The sequence below is a fragment of the Macaca mulatta genome, chromosome 14 (assembly GCF_049350105.2).
Source record: "Macaca mulatta isolate MMU2019108-1 chromosome 14, T2T-MMU8v2.0, whole genome shotgun sequence".
Lineage (NCBI taxonomy): Eukaryota > Metazoa > Chordata > Mammalia > Primates > Cercopithecidae > Macaca > Macaca mulatta.
In genome coordinates, this window is record NC_133419.1 from 17,049,797 (window position 1) to 17,074,478 (window position 24,682).

The window sequence follows — 24,682 nt, forward strand, 5'->3', positions numbered from 1 at the left end:
TTGCCAAAGTATTGATTTCATTGCTGGGTACATGGTGGGAGCCTGATGAGAAAATCAGAATTTATATCATTTGAAAGAGAGAAGGAATTGGGATATAACAACAAAAGTCCTCTGCTCGTTGAACTAAGTGGATTGGGGAGGACTTTGACCTACATGTGTGTTTGTCTCATACTAAGATTACCAGAACTTAGTCTTTTTCTTCTAAAATAAAATTTAAATATCTAAATCAACTCACCTAAATACAGAGGCATTTGAGTGATTCATTTACTGAAGGATCTTTTGCTGAAATTAATGAACTCCAATAATGCTCCTGCTTAGTATTTAATTAATAGAAACAAACCTGAAAACAACAGTAGGAGTGTCGCGAGTATATTTTCTTGAAGATTTTAAATGTTACCTTTTTCCCCAACCTATTAAGAAAACTCATAGATAGCAGAGATAAGGTCACATCTAGAAACTAAGTCCTAGCACCAAACTGTGTCACAAATATATGCCCCCAAGACCTTGGGGACCTCAAGACTAGAGAATATCACTGAAGTATTGCCTTGGAGCCTACAGTTTGTGCAATTAGATATAACACTGTCCCGTGTGATATCTTGTTTGTATAGTGCTTTTCTAAAGCCCTTGACATTTGCCTTACCAACTTCACTTAATTAATCTTAATACTGAATTTTGACTTTATATAAGTATAAAATACAGAAATGTGAAAGGGAAAAATCAGCTGTAAAGCAATAGTCTAGACATGGATATTATTACCTCATGAGGAATTTATTTTCTCTTTTTATGAAGGTACATTTATGTTATTATATGTCCAAATACAGAGCTGCCTAAATAATGCTACATCATTTATTTATCATTTGTTAGCAATATAAACTTCATTTGGTAGCCACACCATTGTTTTTATTTAATAGAAAACAATTTGTGTTGGCCTTTTAAAAATATGGCTAAATGATCTTCAGATGTTTATGTTGACTATTGGATCTGAAAAAAACTGGGTTATATGTTTCTAAAAATAAACCAGTTTATGGAAAATGCCACTTTATGGAGAAGATGATGTATTCATTAATTTTGGCAATCTATCTAGCATGTTTTTTAAAGAATAAAAGCTTCTCACTAGTGCAAAGTCCAAAATGCATTCCTAAACATTGGGCATCTCTGCTACATGTAGTAATGCAAGGGCCCGTGTTCCTTTCTACTCATATTTCACCACCGTCATGGTGCGTCCGAGGTTATGGTTGTGTCTTGCATGTGAGGAAAAGGGAATTATGCAACAACCTTTTAATGTGTTTTCAGAGAAAAGCTCATTTCATTGCAGAGGACCTCATATAGCACATAGGGAAATCAAGGGCAAAAGAGCTGATGGTGTCTCAGACACGATACAACTAAGGAACTACAGATAGAAAAGCAATAGGAATCTGTTCATTGAAGATATTCGCCTGTGGTTTCCTTTTCTTGTAGTATCTTTGCCTGTCTTTGTTATCAACATAAAGCCAGTTCCATAAAATGAGTCTCAAAGTGTTCTCACTTCTTTAATGTTTGGAATGTTTTTAGAAATATTAGTGTTTGTACTTTTTATATGTTTGGTAGAATTCACAAGTGAAACCGTCTTGTCCCGCATTTTCTTTCTTGGGAGGTTTTTGATTACTGATTCAATCTTGTTATTAGTTTTTTATCTGTTCAGAGTTTCTATTTCTTCATGATTCAGTCATTGTAGGTTGTATATTTCTAAAAATTTACTTATTTCTTGTAAGTCATCCAATTTGTAGGCATGCAATTGTTCATAGTAGTCAATTTTGGTCCTTCTTAATTTCTAAGGCATCGGTAGGTTAGATGCAATGTTTCCTCTTTCATTTCTGATTATATTTGAGTCTCCTTTTTTCTTGGTCCACCTATTATTTGGCCAATTATGTTTACATTTTTAAAAATCCTGAGTTTTTATTGATTTATTCTATTGTTTTTTATATTATTTATTTCTGTTCTAACATTTATTATTCCCATCTTTCTGTTAACTTTATGCTTCACATCCCATGTTCATGGATTAGAAAACTTATTGTTGTTAAAATATTCATTCTACTCAAATATATGTAATGATTTAATGCAATGTCAATTAAAATCACATAGATTTGGACTTATTTTCTATTATCACAAAACAGAATAGAAACTAAAATTTTTGTAAACATACAAAAGATCAAAACAGCTAAAGTAAACAAGAAATAAAAAAGAAAAATGCTGGAGGCATCACTCTTCCTGATTTCAAAATACATTACAAAATCGCAATAAATAAAATAGTATTGTACTGGCATATAAACAGACACATAGACCATTGGGCAGAATAGAAAGCCCAGACATAACCCACACACATACAGACATCTCACCTTTAACAAGTGTACCAAGAATACATAATGGGAAAAAGGATAGTCTCTTCAACAAATCCTGTTAGGAAAACTGGATATCCACATGCAAAAGAATGAAGTCAGACCCGCTTCTGACATGATACACAAAAGTCAACTCAAAATAGATTAAAAATTAAATTTAGGGTCATTAACTGTAAAAGAGAATATAGCGGAAAATCTTCCTGACTGGTTTTGTCCATTATTTCCTGAACATGGCGACAAAAACACGAACAATAAAAGTGAAAATAGATCAGTGGAACTGTATCAAACTGAAAAGTTGCACAGCAAAAGAAACAATCAACAGAGTGAAAAGGCAACCTATGAAATGGAAGAAAATACTTGCTAATCATATGTTTTATAAGAAGTTAATATGTGAAATATATAAGGAACTCCTACAATTCAACAGCACAAGGGAAATACCCAATTAAAACAGGTATAGGGCTTAAATAGACATTTCTCCATTATGGACATACAGATGGCCAACATGTATATGAAAAGACGATGAAATCACTATTCATCTGGGAATTACAAGACAAAACCATAATGAGATATCACCTCATACCTTTTAGTATGGCTATGATGAAACATAATAATAATAATTAGTGTTGCAAGGATGTGGAGATATAGGACGCTTGTCCATTGTTGATGGGCACATAAAGTGGTGCAGCCACCATGGGAAACATATCAACGTTCCTTAAAATATTAAAACTAGAATTAGTATACAACCCAGCAATCTCACTTTTGGGTATATAACCAAAAGAACTGAAATCCAGATCTTGAAGAGATATCTACACTACCATGCTCACTCCAGCATTATTCACAATACCCAAAATATGGAAACAATCTAAACATCCATTGACAGATGAATGGAGACCAAAAAATATGGCATATACATAAAATGGAATATTATTCAGCCTTAAAAAGAAAGGAATCCTGCTATATGTGACAACAGAAATAAACCTGGAGGGCCTTATGCCAAATTAGATAAATGAGCAACAGAAGTACAAATATGTTCTTGATAATGACAGGAGACAGAGAAATTCACCCTTGTTGAGCTGAATGAGGGCTCAAGGTACTGTGCCCAGGCTTTCCCTCTTTTGTAGTGACACCTAACATGGCTTTCCAATTGTGCATTTGCTATGTACTCAGCACTGTAATAGGCATTTTAGAAACTATAAAATTATAAAATGTTGGCCTTGACTTCCAAACTTTTTCTTCTAAAAATTATTCTGGGGAATAATGCATGTGACTGCAAATTATACAATAAAGCATACAATTCTTATTACATACTAAAACTAAAGTTTGTGCACATAAAAAGAAGAAGAATATTGTGATCAAAAGAATAAAAGTATTTTCTAGAAATATAGGCCAATTAATAATAATAAATATGGTGAAAGATAATGAATCAAATATTCCTAGTTAATGGAACTAAGTGATTATCATAGCAGTTAGACTTACACATGGGTTTGCCTCCTGCAGAGATTATTGGAACACACTATTTTCCTTCTAAAGTTATATAAAGTAAGAATTGAATAACTCACTTAAGTGCAGAAGGAATTGACTTATTTACTGACGCTTCTTTTGCGAAGATTAATAGACTCCAGGGAAGTGCCCGAGGAGAATCCAAATTAAATAAAAAGAATAAGCAAATCACAATCAAAGTGACAGGAGTCTATACTAGAGTTCAATAAATGTTTTAAGAAAATAACTTTTTCCCCTAATTTTTTCAAAATAATCTCAGTGATAACACAGAGGAAAGGAGACTAAAAGGCTAAATTCTAACACCAAACTGTGTCACACATATATATGCCACAAAGGCCTTAGGGATGTTAACCCTAGAGAATATAATTGAAGTATTCCCTAGGAGGCCACAAATAAAACAATTAGATAAAACAATGCCCCATGTGATATCCTGGTTGCATGTAATTTCTTGTAATGACTGCTGAATAATTTCATTATAAACTTTAATCCCATGATCTTTTTTTAAATATGTTGAACCAGACAATATATTTTGACTTAACATACCTGAAAAATACAAAAATGCAAAAAAGAAAAAAATCAGCTATTGGGCAACAATCCAGAGATAACTACTGTCAATTGTTTTTGTATTTCTGGTTTTCTCACCACTATGTGGGTATATATGTATTTCTGTGTATCTGAAACAAAGCTTATACAGTAAGTATCATAGCTATATTGTGTATTATCCTTTTTCATATAAAATTGTAGTGTGAGCTTCATTTTAGGTAACAAATAGCTATTAAACTTATATAAATACCTGTTCATATTTTCTTTAAGTAAATGTGATATGCATTATTTTTTAATTTATTAAATATGTATGTTGGTGATTCTTGAAATTAATTGTGAATTTCATTACAAATAGAGATGCAAAAATTCCTCAACAGAATACCACAAACTGTATTCAACAGCACGTAAAAAGACATTAAAATTAAACACATGGCAAGTGGAATTTATTCCTGGAATGTAATATAGTACAGTTTGCCACATTAAAATTCATCAGTGTAATACACCACATTAACAGCATAAATGAAAAAATACATGATCTTCTCAATTGATGTAGAAAAGCAATTTGACAAAAGTCCACACTCTTTCATAATAAAAGCACTAAAAAAACTAAGAATAGAGAAAACATCTTCAGCAAGTTAAAGGCCAGTGATACATGAAAAGCCTACAGTTAATATTCAAAGATGGAAAGGCTAAAAGATTTTCCTCAGAGATAAAGAATAAGACAAAGATGTTTGCTTTCACTGCTTTCATTCAAAATAGTGTTAAAGGTTCTAGCCAGAGCAATTAGGCGACACAGGTTTTCAAAATGCATCCAAATATGACAGAAAAAAAAATCAGAATTTTAGCAGATGACTTTTTTTTTTTTTGACAGAGTTTCACTCTTGTTGCCCAGGCTGGAGTGCAAAGGCACGATCTCAGCTCACTGCAACCTCTACCTCTTAGTTCAAGAGATTCTCCTGCCTCAGTCTTCTGAATAGCTGGGAATAGCTGAGATTACAGGTGCCCACAACCACACCTGGCTCATGTTTTATATTTTTAGGAAAGATGGGGTTTTACCATGTTGGCTAGGCTGGTCTTGAACTCCTGACTTCAGGTGAACACATTTACCCAACATAACTCTTAGAACTAATAAACAAATCCAACAATATTCCAGGATACAAATTAAACATACAAAAATCTGTTGCATTTCTTTACTTTCAAAGAACAAGTCCCCTCCAAAAAAAAAAAAAAAAGAAACAATTTGTTTGCATTTGCATAGAAAAGAATGAAATACTTAGGAATAAACTTAGCCAAACAGACAAAAGAATAATACACTGAAAAGTATAAAATGTTGCTGACAGAAATTAAAGAGGACATAAATAAATGAAAAGTTATCTTATGTTCATAGATTTGAAGCCTTTATGTGGTAAGATGTCAGTACTCCCCATAGCAATTACAAATCCATTGAAAACTCTATGAAAATCTCAATGACATTGTTTGCATCGAAAAAAATCCATTCTAAAATCTAGACAGAATTACATGAGACTCTAAATAGCCATAACACTCTTGTAAAAGGAAAACAAAGTTGGAGGTTTCACACTTTCTGATTTCATACTTACCAAAAAGCTATAGTAATCAAAGCAGTGAAGTACTGGTATAAAGAAAGATATAGAGACTAATAGAATAGAAGAGACAACCCAGAAGTAAACATACATATATGTGGTCAAATGTATTACACATAAGTGCCAAGATCATGCAATAGGAAGAGGGCAGTCTTTTTAACAGATGGTATTCAGAAAACTAGCCTCCTGCAAGATAATCAATTTGAACCCTTGTCTTACACAATGAACAAAAAATTAACTTAAAATGGATCAAAGACCTAGGTAAGAGCCAAAACTATAGAACTCTTAGGAGATACATGAGTCAGTTCTCACATTGCTATAAAGACATACCTGAGAATGGGTAATTTAGAAAGAAAAGTGGTGAAATTGGCTCATGGTTCTGCAAGCTGCACAGGAAGCATGATGATGGTATCTTCTTGGCTTCTGAGAAGGTCTCAGGAAACTTACAATTATGGCGAAAGGCGAAGAGCAAGCAGGCACATCTCACACGGCTGGAGCAAGAGGATGAGATGGGAGAGGAGGGTGCTACACACTTTTAGATAACCAGATCTCATGAGACCTCATTCACTCACTGTCACAAGAACAGCACCAAGAGGATGATGCTAAACCATTCATGAAAAACTGCCCCCAGGATTCAATCACCTACCACCAGGTCCCACCTCCAACACTGGAGGTTACGTGAGATTTTGAGGGGACACGGATCCAAACCTTGTCACGAGAAGACCTAGAAGAAAAACTTCATGACATTGAATTTGTTAATTATTTATTGTATATGACGCCAAAAGTATTTACATATATATATATATACACACACACACATATATATACATATAATGGACTTCATCAAAATTAAAAACTTCAAACAACACTCCCAACAGAGTAAGAGAGCAGCCCAAAATATAAGAGAAAATCTTTTGAAATTCCATTTCTAAGTGATTAATATACAGAATATATACTTTTAAAACTCCTATAATCAACAAAACAAAAACAGCTCAATTCAAAAGTAGGCAAAGAACTTAAATACGCATGTCTTCAAAGAAGCTACAAACATGCCAAAAAGCATGTGGAAATATCCCCATCACTAATAATTAGGGATATGCAAATCAAAACCACAATGAACAGCAACTCATGTATTTAAAATGAACAGATTCTAGAGTTCTGCTGTACAACATTGTGCCTAGAGGTTTTTTTTAATACTATATTGCATAAAATTAAAATTCTGTTGAAAGTTGAGCTCATGTATTTGGTCTTATGACAATAATAACACACACAAAAAAACCCAAAATAAACAAATAAACAAAACAGCTACCACTTCACACCCTTTAGGATGGCAATTATGAAAAGGAAAAAAAAAAAAAAAAAGAAGAAAACAGCGGAAAATAACAAATTTTAGGGGAGATGGAATGAATTGGACCCCTTGAATATTACTGGTGAGAATGTAAAATGGTGAAGCTGCTCTAGAAAAACCTAGAGTAGTTCTTCCAATAATTAGACAGGAAAATACACATGACCCAGCAATTCCACTTCCAATATGTACCAAAATAATTGAAAGCAGAGATTCAAACATATGTTTGTGCACCAATGTTCTTAACAGTGTTATGCGCAGTAGCTCAAAGGTAGAAACAACCCAAACATCCATGGAGAGATGATTCAACATGGATAAACCATGAAAACATTAAGCTAAGTGAAATAAGCCAAACACAAAAGGCAAATATTGTAAGATACTATGTGTATGAGGTACCTAGAAACATCAAATTATAGAGACAGAAACATTACTGCTTCCCAGGGACTTGAGGAGAAATAAATGCGGAGCTATTGCCTCTTAGCAATAAAATCCTCTTTACGCCTGATGCTTGAAACAGAGGCTTAAGAGAAGCACTAATTTAAATACAGATGGGTGATGGATGATGGATAGGTGGATAGAAAGCTGGGTGATAGATTGATAGACGTAGATACATACAGAGAAGGATCGAGCAATACAGGAACATATACATACATTATGCACAAACCACATATATGTATTTTAAGTATACCTATATATCACATACTGTTTGCATTTTGCATTTCCTTTACATTTTGCAAAACTGTGTTTACAAATCAAACTTTTATACCATTTGATTCTCAAATAATTTCTGAATGTATTTGTAAGGTTTTCAAAAATATTACAAATGGTTAACCAAAACTTGAATATTTTAACGATTTTCCAAGGAAATCTACCAAATTAAATAAGAGGTTGACAAATAAATCTTACTTCAAAATTCTTTCTTGCATAAACAAATGTTTTTTTAAAATTTTATCCTAGTTTGACATAATGAGAACAAAATATTTTACTTTTCATCAGTATTACCAAGTCAACTCTTGTCTAATTGCTGTGTCATTCTCAGTCAATTGCAATTGGTAGAATTTGTTTTCATATAGTCTAGAAGTACAAATTCCACCTCCTAGAGAGTAGTTGAGAGAATAAATTTTTCTGTTATAAGTGGCAAAAATAGAACAGCCACTAGAGGGCAGAGTGATACCAGGAATAAGAAAACAGTTGTCAGATGCATGAGCAGTCATAAAACATGACTATATTTTAACATATTAAAAACTGTAAAGTCAACAAAAACGGAAATATATGCAAATAGAATTCCATGAAGACAGAATAAAAGCATAAATTAATAACAATATTTTACTAAACAATAGGCATTTCATTTAAAAACATAAAAGCTTGCCATTAAAAATAATACAGGGATAATCCAGATCAAAATTGCTAAATTATTATAGAAGATATACATAGGACAATTACTAGAATAAATTTGATGATAGTGCATATCTATATCAATGAAATGAAGATAAATAATAAGTTCTATAGAAAAGACAGAAAAAAAGCTTTAAGCTAATAACAGCACTTAAAAGTTACTCTTTCTATCCATCCTCCCAAAAACCATTCAGATCAAAGAAAGTAAATAAGTAAATCACACATGTGTGCATCACTGTAAGACAGACGACCCTATGAAGTGAAAGTTGAATATAGGCACAGAAATATTTTTCAGAAGAAAAGAACTGAATTTCAAAATGTCATAATTCCATGTAGAGTAAGGTCTGAAGAGACAGCTTAGAAAAGAGAAAAGGAAAATAGAAATCCTACTAGTGGGATCAAACAGATAAAATCAATAAGAAAGTTCTACTCTCATAACAAAAAATTAAAAACCAGATCAAGGCCTGATAGAAAACAGCATTACCTAGAAAAAAAGAAAAAAAAAAAAAAAAGCCTACCAATTGTATGAAACTTGTTGTGAAAAGCCTAGAAAAATTATTTCCAGGTCAAAGGAGGAGAGTAGAAAGAAGACATTGCCCTGTAGAGTTGTAATGGTTAAGAAAGAGGAAGCAATGCAAATAAATTGAGGATTCTCCTAAAACAAAACACACACACACACACACACACACAACAAAGTTTGCTGGTGGTAGTATTTTATAAATATTTTTGTGTATATTTATGTATTTAGATACAGATATATACACAGCTATATGTGTGTGTATATGTAGTTGTCCTTGGGTATTCATGGGGGACTGGTTTTATGACCTCCTTGGATATCAAAATCTGCAGATGCTCAAATCTCTGATATAAAATAACATAGTATTTGCATATAACCTATGCATATCTTCTGGTATACTATAAATTATCTCTAGATTACTTATAACACCTAATACTATCTAAACAGTTGTTTTACTGTATTGTTTAGAAAATAATGCTGAGAAAAAACATCTATACATGGTCAGTGCAGAGGCAATTTTATTCTTGAATAGTTTTGATCTACAGCTAATTAAATACACAGATGTGGAACTCATAAACTGAATATGGCTGACTGTACTTATCTACCTATATATAGACATCTATGTATAAATCTATCAATCAAACTACATATATACCTATCTTTCTACATACACATATACACCAGGAACTCACACAGGGACACATACACACTATAATGTTAGAATATAACAATCTAAAACTGAGAATTTTCTAAGCCACACGAAACTCTCATCATAGTACACAAAATTAGCACACAAAAAAACCTCTATCCATGCAATGCTACTATAAGGGTGGGAGGGGAGTCAGCAAATAAGAACAAAATATTCCAACCAATGAAAATGACGTTTTCATATAACAATACAAAAAAGAACAGAAGGAAATTATACCATAACACTTCAGATTGAATTAAATATAAGTTAATAAGTATTTTTAAATATTAAAAATATCTTGAATTAAAATTTTTAAATAAAATATAAATAGATAAAAAGAACTTATACCTAAAAAATGTTGGGCAGACTTAATAAACAAATTGAAGAAATAGTCCGTTGGAGAAATCAAGACACAGTTACAAAGTAGAAAAGGGAGACTAAACACAAATATAATTTAATAAAGTATACAAAAAATAATTAGGAAAACAATCAAGAAAATTAAAATTAAAGAAAGGAAAAGGATAGACAAAATATAAATAAAATGTCAACAGTCAAAGAAGATTCAATATGCATATAATTGGAGTCTCAGGAAAAAAAAAAGCAACACAATAGGAATATACACAGTGAAAGGGCCCATATTTTAAAATGTGTATGTTTCCTTATAGCTGAAGTGTGTCTCTTATCAGCATAAGAAAATGGGTCTTGTTGTTGTTGTTTTTTTTTTCCTTTTCATCCATTCAGCCACTCTATGTCATGTCTTTTGACTGGATAATTTAATCCATTTATATCTGAGGTATTTGTTGGTAGATAAGAACTTACCTACTGCCATTTAAAAACTTGTTTCTAGTTGTATTCTAGATCCTTGGTTCCTTTTTCCTCTCTTATTGTCTTCCTTTGTGATTAGGTGATTTCTCCCTAGTTGTATACTTTGATTCTCTCTTTTTCATCTTCTATGTAGGTTTTTGCTCTGTGGTTATGATGAGGTTTGCATAAAACGTCTTATAGTTATAATAGCCTATTGTAAGCTGATAAAAACCTAACATCACTCACATGAAATGAGTCTTTTTATTCAATTTACACTTCGCATTTTTTTTTGGTGTCATGATTTACATCACTGTATATTATATGTCCCTAAACAAATTGTCATAACTATTATTTTAATAGTTTTGTCAATAAACCATACTAAAGATATCAGTGATTTACACATCATCATGGTAATAGTCCCGGAGTATTCTAAATTTGGCTATGAACTTACTTTAAGTAGTGAGTTTTATGCTTTCATATGTTTTCATGTTCCTAGTTAGTGCTTTTTTCTTTCAGTTTGAAGAACTCTCTTTAGCATTTGTTGTAAACTAATCTGGTCATGGTGAAGTCCCTCAGCTTATCTCTCCTTTGTTTCTGAAGGATAGCTTTGTTGGGTAAGTTATTCCGAGTTGGTAGTTTTGTGTAAGTGTGTGTGTGTGTTTCCTTTAGCACTTAAATCTATCATCTCACTATCTCCAGATCTGGGAGGTTTCTGCTGAGAAATCTGTTGCTGATCTTACTAAATTATTCCTACTATGAGATTTTCTGTTTGTGATTTTGGATGTACTGATTATATCTTGGTATCATCTTCTTTGAATTGCATCTAATTGGAGACTTTTGACTTTCCTGTACTTGAATATTTATAGCTTTCCCTACATTTGGAATATTTTCTGCTAAAATTATTTAAAATAAGCTTTATGTCTTTCTCTCTCTCTCTTCCTCCAACTCCTATAACTTGAAAATTTGCTTTTTTGATGATATCCCATAAGTCCTGTAAGCTTTTTCATTCCTTTTCATTTTTCCCTTTATTTTTAACTGACTGTATATTTTCAAATAAGCTGCCTTCAAGTTCAAGAGATTCCCTCTGATCAATCCTTTTGTTAATGTTTTTCTCTTGCATTTTTTCTTTTGTTCATTTTATTTTTCAACTCCATAATTTCTGTTGTTTTTTGTTTTTTGGTTTTTTTTTTTGAAATTCAATCTGTTAAATTTCTTTTTTTGGTCATGTATTGTTTTCTTGATTTTGTTAAATTATTTCTCTGTATTTTCTTGAAGTTCACTGATCTTGTTAAAATTACATTAAATTATTTCTCAGGCAGTTCAGACATCTCCATTATTTTAGGGTCAGCTACTAGCATTTTTATTTGTTTATTTTGTAATGTCTTGTTTCCCTGGTTGTTCTTGATACTTGTTACCAAGCATTGCTGTCTGTGCATTTGAAGAAGTAGAGATTTATTTCAGTCTTTGAAGACTGGCTTTGTCTGAGAAAGGCTTGACCAATCAACCTATCCAGAGATTCTGACTAGGCCATTTTGCATGATCTGCAGGTGGACTTGCTGTTGGATTCCTCAGGTAGACTCTTCTGGTGCTTGAGTCAGCAAGTCAACAGATCTGGCAACTTGGTCCATGCCATTGGTTTGGAGTCTGGATCCACTCCAGACTGGACTCCAGGACCTGTTGACCTGGAGTCTGACCAGGGGGATTCCACAGGAGCAGTCCTGGTGTTTAACTTGCTTCTGCGGGAGACATTGAGGTGCTGATTCTAGTACCTGAACCTAGATCCTTAGTCCACTGGACTGAACCTGGATCCTGAATCTATGGGAATGGGCCTGATATTGGAGTGGGCATGGATCTGAGGTCTACAGAGGTGGGCTTATGTTTTCATCTAGGGAGCTGGCTTAGAGCCTGGATCTGAATGGGTGGTCCTGGAGCCTTGGTTGGTGGAGACCGTCCAGGTTCTACTGTCTAGCTGGTAGTCCTAGTGCCTAGATCTGCTAGAACACACCTGGTCCCTGGGGTCACTGGAACCTGGGGGCACTGGGACAAGCCCAGAGCCTGGGGCTGACCTGCTGCTGGGAAGGCATGGAGCCTGTGTCTGTGGAGTATTTCTGAAGACTGGAATCATGATGTCATGGTACCTAGAGCCACAGTGATTTGCATAAAACCTCTGTCATGGGGTCAGCCTGGAGGCAGGGTGTGGGAGACTGTTCTCCACCTCCGGGGGTTCTTCTAAATTTTGGTGCAACACAACATTTTGGTTCTGGCTCAATTCTTCAGTCTCTGTTTCTTTTGGATGACCTCAAACAACCTCATGATTTAAACTGTCACTTACAAATAATGATTTCCAAATCAAATTCTGCAGTGCTGACTTGAAATTTATACTTAAAAAAATTCAACTGTCTACTGAATATTTTTACTTGCATATGCCATGGTTGCCTGAGTTTCAACCTGTCCTCATTACCTTACTTTTATTCTAAGATCCTCAACCTGAGATACCACTACTCAGACATTCTAAATATCTTTCATCATCACTTTCTAGTACTCTGTGGTCTTAGGCTAGCATGTAAAAAATGTGGAAAAAGGAAAAAACACAGAATAAAACAGTAATTAGTATAGATCTTAATACTGAACTTACTAAATATGTAACCTGGGCAAGCTGCTTAGCTTCTGTGAGTTTCAGTTTTCTCTCATGTGAAATGTTATTACTGAGGACTAAGCTCTGATATTTTCATCTTACTCAAATTTCTATCTAAGTAGTCTGGGGAGTCATGCCCTACAAACCATAAATTCTCATCAGATGGGTTTTATTTGACACTGTATGTCATGGCTTACTTTCCAATCTGACTCTGATATAACAAGGAAGAAAATCAAAATATTTTACCCCCAAACTTGTTTTTCTGTCGTATCTTGAAATGGCCCTGCAAAACTGCTCCTTGTAGGAAAAATCTACATTCTATAAAGAATATCCTTTTTACTTTTATTTTCCTTCCTTCCTTTCCAGATACAGGAGATAATCAACTAAGAGCCAGGCACCCTTTAAGGTCCGATAAGAAACATTTCACAACCTGGTGTCTCTGAAGTCTGTTGAGAGCTTCCTTCACTCAATAAAACCTGGTCTCCACAATCCTTTATCTTAACCCAAACATTCCTTTCTACTGATTCCAAGTCTTCAGATAAACTCAACCAACTGCCAACCAGAAAATGTTTAAATTTACCTATAGCCTGGAAAGTCTCCACTTTGAGTTGTCCAGCCTTTCTGAACCAAACCAATGTATTTCTTAAATGTATTTGATTGATGTCTCATGCCTTCCTAAAATATATAAAACCAAGCTGTACCCCAAGCACCTTGGGCACATGTTCTCAGGACCTCCTGAGGGCTGTGTCACAGGCCATGGTCACTCATAATTGGCTCAGAATAAATCTCTTAAAATATTTTACAGAGTTTGACTCTTGTTGTCAACATTAACACATACCTCATGGGATAGTTACGTGAATTCAAATATACAACTTACGTAAAGTGACAAGCATGGAGCCAAGTATATAAAAGGTATTCAATAAAAATTGGGTGAAGTAATATTATTTCAACAAAGTTTATTCCTTAATACATGTTTTTATTTACTAACGGGAGTTAGTAAATAAAATGGAAATTAATTTGAAAAAAAAAGTATGAGATCCAGTGCTGATCATATGTGTCAATCCTCAGCTGACTTGCTATAAATCTGTGGTTCATTGGTGGGGGTTTATCTGTAGCCCACAGAATAGAATCTCTAGTTTCAGAACACCACTGTGCCTTCTCTAGATTGTACTTGCAAATATACTACAAGTGTGTTACAGGAGCTAAAAATGTTTGTTTCCTAATTCAGGGAGTGGCAAGTTAGGGCACTGGGTGGGTGAAGAGTTATTTCGTGGTAAACCACTTTTTTTTTTAACCAACGACAACATTTTTTCTTCTTCCTGTTCTCTCTTACCCTCTCCATCACCTATATTACATTTCTCCTCTTTTTCACTGGTACCTTTGGTGTGCCTGAAGCACTAACACCTCCACATTCTTGCACCTATCTGGTTACTGGATATGAGAAGGGTTAACTTGCTGTTAACTTGTTGATTTAACTTTTGTTTTGACTAGATACACAACGCAAAAACTAAATTTATCACAACACCTGAGAAGTTTCTGATTGGCAAAATAAAGAAAAACTTTAGGGAATAATTCTCTCTACGATGCTCATCTCTTCAGTCATTATGTGTTAAACTATTCCCTCAAGGTTGTAGAAAGAAACATTTTAAAACATATTCTCTGGGAAGGCTGCTTTCAAAAAGGGATGTACAGACAACACTCATTTAGAGACTCTTCTGACATGTAAGTGACAGGTTATTTTCATCTTTGTGAGCTTAGAGAGTTATTACAGATTAATTCAAAATAATTTAAAAATATATTTCTGTGTCTTGCAACTGTACAGTGGTTAGATTTTCTGAGAAAAAAAAAGGACAGGAAAAAATAACCCCAAAATTTAAAGGTTTACTGTCAGTGTGGAATGAAACATCACCTTTGGAATAAAGTCATCTTTTGAACTCAAAAAATATTTTATGGGCACTAGTCATATGAAAAGCCATCATTTTTGTGTGGGGAGAAAAGGATACTTTCCATGTCTTAAGGTTTAGTACAGTTTCTCGAGATGGCAGAGTGAATAAAAGTTAGCTAATCTTGTTTGAGAAATTGAAGCAAATGCAGTAGTTATTAGAAGATATGATCTATTACTAGTGCTGCTTTGTCTCCAGACCATTGTAACCCACACTTTTGTGTCTGATTCCTTTGAGAACCTGATGAAAGCTGTTAATACTCCTCTGGAAAAAAAAATGAATGTAGAATCACACACACACATGCACAAAAGTGTGCATTACTATCAGGAAGCTATGAAAAATGTAAAGGCTCTCCTTGCATCTCTTAAGGGCCAAGGATTCATATATAGAAAAAATAATAATCTTGAGATTATCATTTTTATGGGAGTCAGAGTCCCAAAGCCTTCCATAGCCATGTGATGCCATGCAGAGTACATCTTCTACTCCAGGTCATGGAGCTACTTGACTGAGTTATTTAAAATTGATTTCAGGCTGGGTTTTTTTTGTTTGTTTGTTTTTTGTTTTGTTTTGTTTTTTGGCTTTTTAAGTGAGGAGCATATTTGTCAGTCTACTATTCTTAACAGCTCAAGTAAATTAATGATGTGAAGGTGTTTTGCAATCAGAATAACATTAAAATAACCAGATACTACTATTACATTTTTAGAGATAAGAGAGAATGTTCAAATCAAAAACGCCAAGCACCTATGTTATACAAGACTCTGGATTTGGTACAGTGGAAAGTAATATCTGGGGAACACCTAGCTTTCCAAAATTCTTATTCCAGGAAGGAAGTTAAAAGAAGTACACAAATAATTGTCTTTAAGCAATTATGTGTAATGGTATAAGAAAAAGTATAATGTTAGACCTTAAAGAGCAGCAGAGGTAATTTTCTTTATCGCAAGACAATTATTGAAGGCCACTTAGAGGAGGTTTCTTCATAGTTGGGTCTTGAAGTTTCAAGATGGTTGAAGTAGCTAGAAATGGAAAGGAATTCCAGAGAAGAAGACAGATATTGACTATTGATTAAACTATTGAATAAATATTTGAAGAGGATTTATAATTATTAGTTAATGAATTATAGTTATTTAACTATAAGTAAATTATATATATAATTTTAAATTATACATAAAGTAAAAAATAAAAAATAAAGTTAATTAAATTATATATATAATTTTTATTTACCTAAAAATGCTATGTCCAAATGTATAATATAGATAACCTTGTTCTGGAAATAGATAGCCTGATGGGATTGCGAATATGCAGACCAACCGCTGTACACTCAACAGAATGCTCAAAATCATGGAATATTAGAGGTGAAAATGACCATTGCTTCCAAAGTCTACCACATTTTTCTCAAGTACAAACACTTTTTGATGGATTGCTGTTTGAATAAGGGAAAAATAAGCTTATTGTAATGATTAACATACCAACTCAGTTCCCTTATAGTTTAAGGCACTCGACAGAAGTTATAGAATCCAAAGATACATATACTTTTTTTATTCTGAGCACTCCAAAATAAATAACTTCATCATTTTCTTTTTTCTTTTTTTGGAGGAAAATAAGGTATATTTCATATCTGTTCAGGAGAGGAAAATTTATCCAGGGAGAGGAATAAATATATATAAGGGGAATTCTGTATCTGTTTTGTCTATCATACTGTTTGCTTTGGCCAGCTCACAACTTTCAACACAATGTTTTGAAGGTAAGGATGGAACTGGGGAGAAATACAATGGGTTAAGTATGTCTTCTAGATTATATTTAAATAAATTACACTTCCAGTTATATTTTGATGTGTATATACATACCTTCCAATATCATCTTAAAAAGAAAGATCTAGAGTAAAGATTTTGTTCTTGAAAGTGAAGCCTCATGATAATATTTTTTCCACATTAAAATAAACAAATCTTCATTGAAAGAAGTGACATTTCAAAGTTGAATGATCACTGACTTTTCTGGAAAAGAAAAAAATTGAAGAAGTCAATTCCCGATGAACTATAATCTCTCTTTTCTCTAAAACCACATTTTCCTCCCTCTTCTGAATCTCTGCTCTGCTCTAGGAACACGGGGTTTTCAGAAATGTGAATAATAAAAAACCTGCTGGGGATTACAGCTATGACCCAGGCCTACACCAATCTTCTGATGACATCCTTCCAAACCACCCCAGTTACAAAATGCTCAAGCTGAAAACTTAAATTGTGAAATCATAAACTAGTGAGTAGTAGTACCCCATTCTCATTTATTTTCATATAAATGTAAACTCAGGAATTCTGAGTGTTCCAAGAGGTGTTTTAATAGATAAGAAGGAGAAAATTAGAAATGGGAAATTTAAGATATTACCAACTATCAAAGGATATTCATTTTTATTAGTATATGTCAGTACAATCATAATGACACTTCAAGGTAGAAGCATATTAATTAGAGGTTGTGGGTGTTTCCTTAGCCTCTTTTTAACCTGGGGAAAATTTTGCTTAGAAGTTGAGATTATTATATATTTATCAATAATGTATATCTATATGAATCTGTAATCATAAACTATATATAAATAAAACATTCTCTGTGGGATGTGGTGGTGTGGGACTTCATATCATGGATCTCCAAGGGCAGCTTACTATATCCTAAATGCTGAGTGATAAACCATGCAAAAAATAGATGCTAATATTTATTGAAAGTGGAAAAAAATGAAGTTAATTTACAAGAGATCCATACCTTTTTATATACATTGAGTTGGAAAAAGTAATCAGAATGATGCCAAAGTTAAAAAGGGCTTGTATGTGAAGAATGCTAAAGTAAAGCATGGTATTCATAAGCCTATTTGAGACTCATAGTAACCCTATGAAATGGTCATTAAAATTGAAAAAACAAAGTATTGAAGTGACTTACTAAGAAACCACTAATAAAATGTCTCTGATGAGAAATATTCAGCTTTGCCTAAAATGTTTAATAACGTCACATAGCATACAAAAAATTAATTCCTTTATTTTTTTCAGATAAAAAATTTCATATTTGCCTCTTCTCATTCATGAAAACCATGCAACTGAATAACAGTGTTACTGAGTTCATTCTGCTCGGGTTGACACAGGATCCTTTTTGGAAGAAAATTGTGTTTGTTAGTATATTTTTCTTCTATTTGGGGACATTGTTGGGTAACTTGTTGATTATTATCACCATCAAGACCAGCCAGACACTTCAGAGTCCAATGTACTTCTTTCTTTTCTACTTATCCTTATCTGATACCTGTTTCTCTACTTCCATAGCCCCTAGAATGATTGTGGATGCCCTTTCAAAGAATGACACTATCTCTTTCAGTGAGTGCATGATCCAAGTCTTTACATCCCATTTCTTTGGCTGCCTGGAGATCTTCATCCTTATCCTCATGGCTGTTGACCGCTATGTGGCCATCTGTAAGCCCCTGCACTATATGACCATCATGAGCCACCAGGTGTGTGGTGTGTTGGTAGCTGTGGCCTGGGTGGGATCCTGTGTGCATTCTTTAGCTCAGATTTTTCTTGCCCTCAGTTTGCCTTTCTGTGGCCCCAATGTGATCGATCACTATTTCTGTGACTTGCAGCCCTTGTTGAAACTAGCCTGTTCAGACACCTATGTGGTCAACCTACTGCTGGTTTCCAACAGTGGGGCCATTTGTACACTGAGTTTTGTCATGCTGATGTTCTCCTATATCATCATCTTGCATACTCTGAGAAACCACAGTGCTGAAGGAAGAAAGAAAGCCCTTTCCACCTGCATCTCCCACATCATTGTGGTCATCTTGTTCTTTGGACCTTGCATATTTATATACACACGCCCTGCAACCACATTCCCCATGGATAAGATGATAGCTGTGTTTTATACACTTGGAACACCTTTGCTCAACCCTCTGATTTATACGCTGAGGAACGCAGAAGTGAAAACTGCCATGAGAAAGTTGTGGAGCAAGAAATTGATCTCAGATGTAAAAACATGAATGAAGGTCCCAAATTCTTCATTATAGTTTGGAATGACCTGGAAGAAGTCAATAGAGAATATCATCTCTTTATTGTTGATTTAATGTAACTATCTTGGAGCATGAATGCTAGTTCCTCCAGGAAAAGAGACAGTGTGGATAAATAACATTGAGTAATGTTGAGTCAGTTTTATGTGAGGAAGAGACAGGATGAGGTACAAAGAGATACATAAAGTTCATTTCTTTTACTGCCATGTTTCTGGCTCTCCTGACTGCCAAATGTTATTTATGGCTTTGATCTGAGGTTTGTCTGTTCTTCTCCATGTTGACTTCTTCTGGAGTTCCCTGCTAATAGTTACCCATCTATATACTCACAGTCTGACAAGTTTTACCTCTTCTGAATGGTTTTCTTTGTTAGATACTTTGGTTTTGTCATGTCTAATGACCAACTTAGTTGTTCTTCCTGACTCAGCAGAAAGTACCAGATTTAAATAAGTGTAGAAACTTCTTGTTGTAAGGGAAGTATATATGATGTAAGTAATCTCCCTTTCAATTTCTTGAGAGATATACTGAAATCTTATCATAAGTGTTCATAAGTTTACCTAGATCTTTCTATAACAGTGACAGAACCCAGAGAGAAAATTCACCCTTCTGGAAGAGCTCTTGATATTAGGAAGGCTCTCACTCCTAGAGTTGCAGTCATATAATTATGCTTTTTGTAAAATCTACTTTTTACTTTTAACAGAATCTCTTCTAATTTGGGGAAGCATTAATGTTTCTCTTGAATCATAACAATTATAGTAATTTGTTTATAAGAGAGGGCTATTATGACTACAAGATACATAGCTCAAGTTAAGGTGGAGATATTTATGTGGGTTACAAATAAAGAGTGCAAAAAGTTGATGGTAGGAACTTTGATAATATTAACAGATTAAACAAGGAATGTGATAACCCCAGAAAATAATTTTAGGACTTGAAACAGAAATAGTTGCATCACAGATATGAATTATTTTAGTGACATTTTCAAATAATGCAGAAGAAAAGAACTTGATTAGAGCAATGGAGGTGTTTGGATGAAAAGCATATTTCTGCAATGGAGATGGCTATCACCTTTTGTCTCTTTTATTAATTTGTCTGGTCTCTGCTAAAACCAAATGGATTATAGTGGATAATGATGGCGTCTCAATCACAGCTCCTTTTCCTGAGTACTTTGCATTTAGATTGATCACAGAAATTTTGACAGCAGGTGAATGCATACTTCTCAATCCTTATAAATACAGAAGACAAAATCAGCTCATTTTTAACTAGCCATACAAAAGATACTGAATGACCGACCAGAAATACTAAAAATTTTTGCAACCTCAACTACACATTATGAACTGGATATTATAGGATTCAACAAATCTTAAGTTCTGATGGATATACAGCCTGAAATGGTAAGAGGTTGACCTGAGCAGGTCAGAAGGCAAGAATAATTCATGAACAAGTGGATGATTCTAATTCTCATATCACTCACTTTTGTTAAATCAATGCTTCTTTCCAAACTCATGTGTATGGCCACATTGGGAGTACTCTATGATGAATGGACAGAGGAGGAAAGGATTTTGGTTGGGTTTTCAGACAAGTCATCTCAACACACGGGCATTAACCTGTAAGGAACAGTTGCCCATCACAGCATAATTCAAAAGTGGTCTCAAAGATAAGTAGCATGGAAAAATTATGCTACTGAGCAAAGTCCTTAATTACAAATTTGCTTTCTGCCTTGTATAAAGAGAGAGAGGTGCTTGGATTATGGATGTACATTGATTCAGGGGCAGTGGCAAGTGCCTGGATTGTTGATCCATCTGGAAGACGAGAAGTCTGAGCAAAGCGGTCTAGAAAAGACTTGTGTAAGTGGACCTAAACAAGTGAGAACTAACTAGAAAACATGTACAAGAGAGTAGGATTTAATTATCCAGATGATGAGGATGAACCGTGCTCTATCTATCCATCGTAATGATATCCAGTGACAGCACAAAAGGCACATGAACAGAGTGTGTCTGTACTAACAACAATGTGAGCTATGCCTGGGCTCAGCAAGATGAGCTCCCTACCATAAATGCTAATCTGCCTTCTGCCACCTCTGAGTGTCCAACCTGCCAGTAGCAGATTCCATGCCAGAACACTCAGTGTGATGCCAGTCCCTGGGAAAATAGTCATGTGCCTGATAGTGGGTTGATTATATAAGACCTCTTCCATCCTGAAAGTGGAAGCAATTTCTCCTTATCAGAAACAATAAACACTGTAGACACAGATTTGCTTTCCATCTCCACATGGCCTTCATCAATACCAACATTTGACAACTCGCAGATGGACTGATACATTGACGTAATATCCCTTAAATATTGCCTAGGATCTAGTACCCATTTTGGGGCAAAGGAGATATAAAATGTTCCAATGATCTCAGAATTCACTGATATTCCCATGTAGCCCATCACCTTTAAGCATCCAGCTTCATAGAAGAGGGGAAGGGTTTGCTAAGAACTCAATCAAGGGAATAGCTAGAAGTCAGCTCTGGAGGAGATGGGATACTGTTCTCAGGATTCTGTACATGCATCCTGATCTGATCCCTGATATATGGTGTGTAGTTCCCATTTGCCTACCATACATCATTTTGAGATCCAAGGGATAAAAGTAGATATGTTTTCTTTTGTTGTTACTTCCAGTAACTCACTTTCCTAGTCTTCAGTTTCATGAGGACAGAGGTCCTGGTTTCTAGAGAAGAATACAATATTTACCAGGAACACAGCAGAAATCTCTCTTTTGTGTTTCTTATACAAGTAAATCAGATTAAAAAAAACGAGTTACTGTTCTGGCTGGGGTACTTGATTCTGTTGCTGGGAGTAGCAGCTAGGGTTGACACTGTAGATTGGAACAGAGATGAGTGTATTCAGAACACAGAGACCGTAGTGGAATCTCTCTTAGCACTTATACACCCAAGGATAACTGTAACTAGACAATTGCAGCAACTACAACCCAACAAGAACAAGGGACAGAACTCCTGTAGATAAATTTTTCAGTCACCGCACAAGGCAGACAACCCAAACCAACTGAAGTTTTGGTCAAGAGTGAGAGAAATCTAGAATGAGAGGTGTTAGGGGGAGATGGTCTCTATCAGCTATGGTTGTGGGAATTGTTGCAATCAGGAACGTATCTCAGGTCTGCGTCCTTCTTTAGATCTCGTTTGAAAAACATGACTGGTCACAATTTTCAGGGGATTCTCAATTATTACCACCTAGACTCCAGCCACATACTCAATTGAGAACACTGGCTGCTATCACGTTCATCTCGTCCTCTCACACTACCAGATGCTTTGGCCTTCCCTGGGAGAGGACTGTGTTTTTTGTTTTTGTTTTTGTTTTTCGGAGACGGAGTCCCACTCTGTCGCCCAGGCTGGAGTGCAGTGGCGCCATCTCCTTTCAATGCAACCTCCGCCTCCTGGGTTCAAGTAGTTCTCCTGACTCAGCCTCCTGAGTAGCTGGGACCACAGGTGCACACTGTTACACCAGTCTAATTTTTTGTATTTTAGCAGAGATGGGGTTTAACCATGTTGCCCAGGCTGGTCTCGAACTCCTGAGCTCAGGCAATCTGCCTGCCTCGGTCTCCCGAAGTGTTTTTTTCTTTGTTTTGAGAGAGAGACTGAGTCTTGTTCTGTTGCCCAGGCTGGAATGCAGTGGTGTGATCTTGGCTCACTACAACCTCTGCCTCCAGGGTTAAAGTCATTCTCCTGCCTCAGCTTCCCAAGTAACTGAGACTACAGGCGTGCATCACCACACCCAGATAATTTTTGTATTTTTTAGTAGGGATGGGGTTTCACTACATGTTGGCCAGGACTGATCTCAAACTCCTGACCTCAGGTGATCTGCCTGCTTTGGCCTCCCAAAGTGCTGGGATTATAGGCGTGAGCCACCGCACCCATTCTGACACGGTCTCCAGTGTATCTGCGGTGGGTTCAGAGCACCCACCGACTACATCCTGGAGTTTCATTTCTAAGTGTTGCTATGGAAAGATAGTCAGTATACATTTTTCTTTAAAGGAGGAAGTTATGTGACAAGGGTTAGACTATCTTTTTTTTGTGACTATAGCACAGTGTAAAATGGAAACAAGTGGATAAAGGCATAAGATTATTTTTAATAGAAAGAATGATAAGAAACTGCTAACAATGAGTATCTTTTTAAGAATCGAAAAGAGATGATTAGATTTTTTCATTCTTTACATTAATGAAATGTTCAAATTTTCAAAACTTACGCATGTGCTCCTTTATATTTTTGTGTAAATAATTCATCTGCATGGTAACATTATGTAACTTTTTTTATGTCATTATATTATGACAAAAACTAATAAATATATACTTTTAAAGTAGAAGTTTTGTTAAATATGGTGAAATATCTGTAAAAATGTATTTTCCTATGCCATCTAAATTGTAATTAACATAGGATTAAAATAGAAAATTATGTGTTAATCTACAATGACAAAATGAACGAGACAGGATACACCAGCTGGTGAAAGGTGTTCACACACCACTTTTGGAAACATCAAGGAATATTACTAGGTAACTGATTTAGCAGGGTGGAGGAAGTTTTAGCCATCTGAGTAGGGATAGAGAAAACTAGCAAGTAAATTAATCTGCAAAACTCCTGAGATGCTAAAAGCTTGGACCATCAGGTTCTAGAGAATGTAGGGGTGAAGTATCCATTGCATTTCACGGCCATTATTTTATTTCCACAGACCTTTTTCCACACAGCTTGGTGATATTTCTTTACGCTATCTTTCAAAAGATTGGAGGTTTATTCTTTTGAAAGGTTGAGCTAAACACTTGCTGGTATTAGTGTGAAGGACAGTGATGAAACATGTAGCAGCATGTACAAGAATAAGTGAAAATCCACACTGAACTACGGGGCTCTTTCCTCTCGCTGCTCCCAGGATATCAGCAGCCAGCATACATCATGAACTCCTTAATTTTCCACTGCTATGCACATATGCTAAGTAAGAAGGTGGAGGATTTTTTTTCTAGAAGAAAATATATGACTGTCACACTGGCTGCTTGCCCACAAAATAAACCAAAAATATACAGACACTGGCCACACATTTGGAGATTCCAAATAACTGGGTTTTGTTTGTTTATTTGTTTAATTTCCTAGACTTTAAACATAAATGGAGGCTTTTTGGTTTCAGATACGATGGCAAGACTAGTGAAGGCTCCAATAAATTACACACTAGAGAAACACTCGACCTATTCATTTAACCTCTCTATATAATCTAATAAATTATACTGAGTTTTAAGCTGATGCAATAGAATGAAAATTATGTAGTAGATT

The 24,682-nt window shown here is 34.8% G+C and overlaps 1 protein-coding gene across 1 annotated transcript; it reads left to right on the forward strand.

Moving 5' to 3' along the window:
* The first annotated feature begins 18,413 nt into the window (after positions 1-18,413).
* On the forward strand, positions 18,414-19,346 carry LOC708353 (olfactory receptor 4C16-like). The gene has a single exon (XM_028833656.2). It carries the CDS (start codon positions 18,414-18,416, stop codon positions 19,344-19,346), a length of 933 nt encoding a protein of 310 aa, XP_028689489.2.
* Positions 19,347-24,682: the final 5,336 nt, after the last annotated feature.